This window comes from Cannabis sativa, chromosome 3, assembly GCF_029168945.1.
Source record: "Cannabis sativa cultivar Pink pepper isolate KNU-18-1 chromosome 3, ASM2916894v1, whole genome shotgun sequence".
In the NCBI taxonomy this organism is placed as follows: domain Eukaryota; kingdom Viridiplantae; phylum Streptophyta; class Magnoliopsida; order Rosales; family Cannabaceae; genus Cannabis; species Cannabis sativa.
The window spans coordinates 3,259,187-3,264,104 of NC_083603.1; the positions used below are offsets into that span (position 1 = coordinate 3,259,187).

Genomic DNA, 4,918 nt, shown 5'->3' on the forward strand with positions numbered 1-4,918 from the left:
AGTAAGCCTGTAAGCTTTCGGTGACAAGTTGAGTCTGGGCAGCATGGGGTGTATCTCGTGTGATCATGTAACTGCGTGTGGTCTTGGCCATCTTCCGCTGAAAGTTTTTTTTTTAATTTATTAAACTTATCGAGGATGTTGTCGTTTAAATTTTCTATTACTTTTCCCTAAGTGGTAATACTTTATTTTCAACTGGGTACCCATGTTTTGAAAATTGTTTTTTTTTTAAAATAAAGGCAACATTAGTATCTTAACGCCAGTTTATTTATGGCATCTTATTTTACGTAAGTAAGGGCGTTACAAAATGGTATCAGAGCCTTGACCCAGCTGGAAGTGTGGTCGACGAGGACGTCGGACCCCGTAAGGGGGGGTGATTGTGACAGCCAGTAGTCCCGTGATCCGTAAGGGGAAATACCAGGTAAGCTGTGCAATCCCACATCGCCTGGGGAAGGTCAAGTGGGATGATTCTGAGACTGTGTAGGTATGGGACTACATAGTTGAAGAGAGCTTAAATGGATTGATTGGTACTACCTATATCAACAAGGTGCATCTTGTTTTTCGGTAGCCCATCACGAAAGAACTCTACAGTTAATCGTGCTTGACCTGGAGCAATTTTAGGATGGGTGACCTCCTGGGAAGTTTTCCCAGGAAGCGTGTGAGTGAGGACAAAGCATGCTGGAAACACTCGTGTTGGTCTGTAGGGCCAGTCATCAGTCCTTGAAGCAGCCAGAGTGACGTACTCGTGTATAAGAGCCATTATTCCGTGGGTGTAAGGACCCAATGGAGGCTTGAAGCGGGGACGTTACAGTTAATATAACTAATCAAGTTCTTGTGAAATGGTAACCAATGAAATCAGAAAAATTATCAGTTCTACATGCAATCAAGGTGAACAGGCAACCATTCTTAAAAGAACGACCCTATTCAAATTGAGAGCAAAACCTCATTCTTAAACTAATGATCTAGCTAAGTAATTGTAACGTCCCCGCTTCAAGCCTCCATTGGGCCCATACACCCACGGACTAATGGCACACCGCCTGGGGAAATACCGGGTAAGCTGTGCAATCCCACACCGCCTGGGGAAGGTCAAGTGGGATGATTCTGAGACTGTGTAGGTATGGGACTACACAGTTGAAGAGAGCTTAAATGGATTGATTGGTACTACCTATGTCAACAAGGTGCATCTTGTTTTTCGGTAGCCCATCTCGAAAGAACTCCATAGTTAAGCGTGCTTGGCCTGGAGTAATTTCAAGGATGGGTGACCTCCTGGGAAGTTTTCCCAAGATGTGTGTGAGTGAGGACAAAGCACACTGAAAACACTCGTGTTGATCTGTAGGGTCAGTCATTAATCCAGAAAGCAGCCAGAGTGACGAACTCGTGTATAAGAGCCATTAGTCTGTGGGTGTAAGGACCCAATGGAGGCTTGAAGCGGGGACGTTACAAATGGTATCAGAGCCGGCCGTAGGAAGTGTGGTCGACGAGGACGTCGGACCCCGTAAGGGGGGGTGATTGTGACAGTCAGTAGTCCCGTGAATACCGGGTAAGCTGTGCAATCCCACATCGCCTGGGGAAGGTCTAGTGGGATGATTCTGAGACTGTGTAGGTATGGGACTACACAGTTGAAGAGAGCTTAAATGGATTGATTGGTACTACCTATATCAACAAGGTGCATCTTGTTTTTCGGTAGCCCATCTCGAAAGAACTCCACAGTTAAGCGTGCTTGGCCTGGAGCAATTTCAAGGATGGGTGACCTCCTGGGAAGTTTTCTCAGGATGCGTGCGAGTGAGGACAAAGCATGCTGAAAACACTCGTGTTGGTCTGTAGGGTCAGTCATCAATCCAGGAAGCAGCCAGAGTGGCGTACTCGTGTATAAGAGCCATTAGTCCGTGGGTGTAAGGGCCCAATGGAGGCTTGAAGCGGGGACGTTACAGTAATAATATTACTCAACCAAAAATAAGGTTGCCAATTACTTAGCTAGAGAACTTGATTTGAAGCCATACTATGAATTGTTACCTATATACTATATAGTAGTTAAATCAAGTTATTGTTTAATGAAAGTATTCATTGCAATTCACACAAAAATATGTACTAACTCTTTGATTTTAGCCTCAATTTGACAAATTGATCACTTATCTCTACCTTTACACAAGATCTTAAAAATAGAAAACTACTTGATTTTATAATTTGATGTTTTCTCATTTATCATTCTTTGTGATAAAAATTTAAACTAAAGAGCAAGTAATAATAAAAAACTGATTCAGCAGTGGTTTGATAATAAAATGAATTTACCAAAAGTCCAATCAGTAATGCAACCATAAAATTAATAGAAAAATCTTCAATCTTAGCTTAAGATCACAGAACAACAAAATCTATATAGTTCAGAAAATAGGGTCCAACCCAAAAACACAAAATTCTTCGGAATAAACCCGAAACTCTCTACTTCTTCTCTTCCTTTTCGGCCTCTGCAGCCCTCTTCAACCGAGCACCAAGATGGCGTGCGTTTGTACGCTCCAACCTGAGCTTGTTGTAAGCCTTGAATGACTTCATGTCATCGGTAATCTTAACAAGTTCAAATGCTGGCTTCTCCCGAGCAATAGGCAAGAACTCGCCTTGGACTTGGGTAGCATTGGCTAACTCCTCTGGAGCTGAGTCTCCAGCCTAAAAAGCAAACGAGTAAAAGATGAGATAACATAATCATAAACATGGTTACTGCTACAACCTAATGAATACGAAAAAAAGACTATCTTTACCTTGAACTTGCGGGCACGTCTTGGGAAGACAACAAGTTTGGCTTTGTATGTCTTAAGCCTTTGAACATTAGATTGTAGACCCTCCAAGGATCTGTTCCTACGGCGGTGATCCACTGAGATTCCAATGGTGGGAGCAAGCTTCTTTGGAATTCCAGCAGCCTGGAAAGCAAAACAACAAACCCTATACATCAAAAACTTGTAGCCTTAGCAATCCATCTCAGTGTCCCGCTTAAAATATGCTGAGAAACTATGAACCCGTATTGTAAAAAGATTCATAATTTCGCAAAGGAACACAGCATTGAATCCAGACCAAACCATGGAAAATACATTCAAATCATTAAGTAAAAACCAAAACAATTATCATCTTCTTCATCCTCAAAATATTTTGCATATAGAAAATATGATCAGAAACATAAGAACACACACAGACACCACTTTTTCCATATTTGCACAATTTAAACTTAACAGAACAATGAAAGCCATAAAACAAAATAAAAAAAATTTAGTAATTGTTGGTATGAAATTATCATAATCCCAAAACAACCTACCTTGAGTTCTTCCAGTGAGAAGCCCCTGCCAGCCCGAACCTTCATGTTGTACTTCAAAGTTTGTCCATGGACAACTGGGCGAAGGGGTCCAGCAGTAGGCCTAGGGAAAATCTTCACAGCCTTCTTCTGACGAGCTGATCATAATAATTTTATAATAAACACAAATAAATGTATCAATAAGACAACTCAAATCGAACTTCACTAAACCAAACCAAGTAGAAAAAGAGTAACTCACCAATCCTTCTTCGGGTCTTCCTAGCAGGTTGGTTAAACCATGTCTTGACATAGTTCTGCCAATGCTTCTTGAAATGTCCATTAGGAATAACATTGTTGTGCTTCACCATGGCTTACCTTACCTACAAAAAAAAACCCACCAATGAATCAGAACTAGATCCTATAAAACTTCTCATTTCTAATAACCAATAAATAAAGTTCACAATAGCCCATGTTCATAAAAACCCACCAATGAATCCTAAAACACTTCTCATATCTAATAATCAATAAATGAAATTCACAAAAGTCCATATTCAAAAGAATTTGATTAACTAAAACCAAACAAACCAGAAAAGTTGCTTCTGAATCCAATAAACAAAAACATAATTTGGTATATTAAGTAATATCAACACATAATTATATCATCAAATCACTAAAATATAAATACAATAGACTAAAAATAAACTAATAATCCATTTTCCCCTTGAAAATCATAATTTTTCATTTCAAATTTTCTCTAATTTCAGATTTTTTTGATTGAATCATGTTCAATAAATAAAAAGAAATTAGATATATTAAGTAATATTAACACATAAATATATCATCAAATCACTGAAATATAAATACAATAGACTAAAAATAAACTAATAATCCATTTTCCCCTTGAAATCATAATTTTTCATTTCAAATTTTCTCTAAATTCAGTAATTAGATAAGTTCGAACCTTAAGCTTGTACTATTCTATGCCGTAGATCAATATAAACATATATACATAAATATATATACTCAAATATATAAAAATGCACATACATATATAGATATATAATTATAAACAAGAATTAGTTACCTTTGTCCGGAGAAGAGAATGGATTGAGAGTGAGAATGAGGCGGCACAGAGCTCTGTCTCTGAGCTTAGTCTGTATTTAGGGTTTAAAACAAAACCAAGCTTTTACTTTTAGGGTTTCTAATGTTTGTGGGCCTAATGGGCTATAGAGGCCCATATAGGCCCAAAATAGAAATAAAATAAAAAAGTTCATTCTGAGGGATATTTTCATAAAAATACCCAAAATGATAAAAAATTTATAAAAATACGGACTTATTGTCTATTTTTACCTTTTTATGGATTTTATTTAATTTTTTTTTTTTAAAATATGGAGAGTTGTTATTCTGTTTTTTTTTTCATGAAAAACTTAGAATGATTTTTTATAGGGATATTTTCGTAAATACCAAAAAATGAGAAATATTTTACAAAAATATTGACTTACAATTTTACGAATTTAAATTTTTTTAATGGGACTTGAACCCAGGATCTCCAAGACACACACTCACCTATGGCTACTTGAGCTAACCTCAATAATACATTTAAACCTTATGATTTCATTAAAAAAAATATATATTTGGTATCCTATG

General features: G+C 37.4%; 1 protein-coding gene across 1 annotated transcript; it reads right to left on the reverse strand.

The window, feature by feature from the left end:
• Positions 1 to 2,239: 2,239 nt before the first annotated feature.
• Positions 2,240 to 4,510, reverse strand: LOC115709954 (large ribosomal subunit protein eL13z). Its single transcript, XM_030638229.2, has 5 exons — positions 4,356 to 4,510; positions 3,531 to 3,651; positions 3,296 to 3,429; positions 2,748 to 2,906; positions 2,240 to 2,655 (listed from the first exon to the last, which is right to left on the reverse strand). The coding sequence occupies exons 2-5, from the start codon at positions 3,637 to 3,639 to the stop codon at positions 2,434 to 2,436; spliced, it is 624 nt and encodes a 207-aa protein (XP_030494089.1). The 5' UTR covers positions 3,640 to 3,651; positions 4,356 to 4,510; the 3' UTR covers positions 2,240 to 2,433.
• Positions 4,511 to 4,918: the final 408 nt, after the last annotated feature.

Excerpts from the sequence above, each read along its gene's own strand:
- LOC115709954 (XM_030638229.2), bottom strand. The coding sequence starts at position 3,639 with ATGGTGAAGCACAACAATGTTATTCCTAATGGACATTTCAAGAAGCAT. Across the intron at positions 3,430-3,530 it reads GAAGACCCGAAGAAGGATTG|CTCGTCAGAAGAAGGCTGTG; the intron begins GTGAGTTACTCT and ends TATTATGATCAG. Across the intron at positions 2,907-3,295 it reads TCTCACTGGAAGAACTCAAG|GCTGCTGGAATTCCAAAGAA; the intron begins GTAGGTTGTTTT and ends TTTGCTTTCCAG.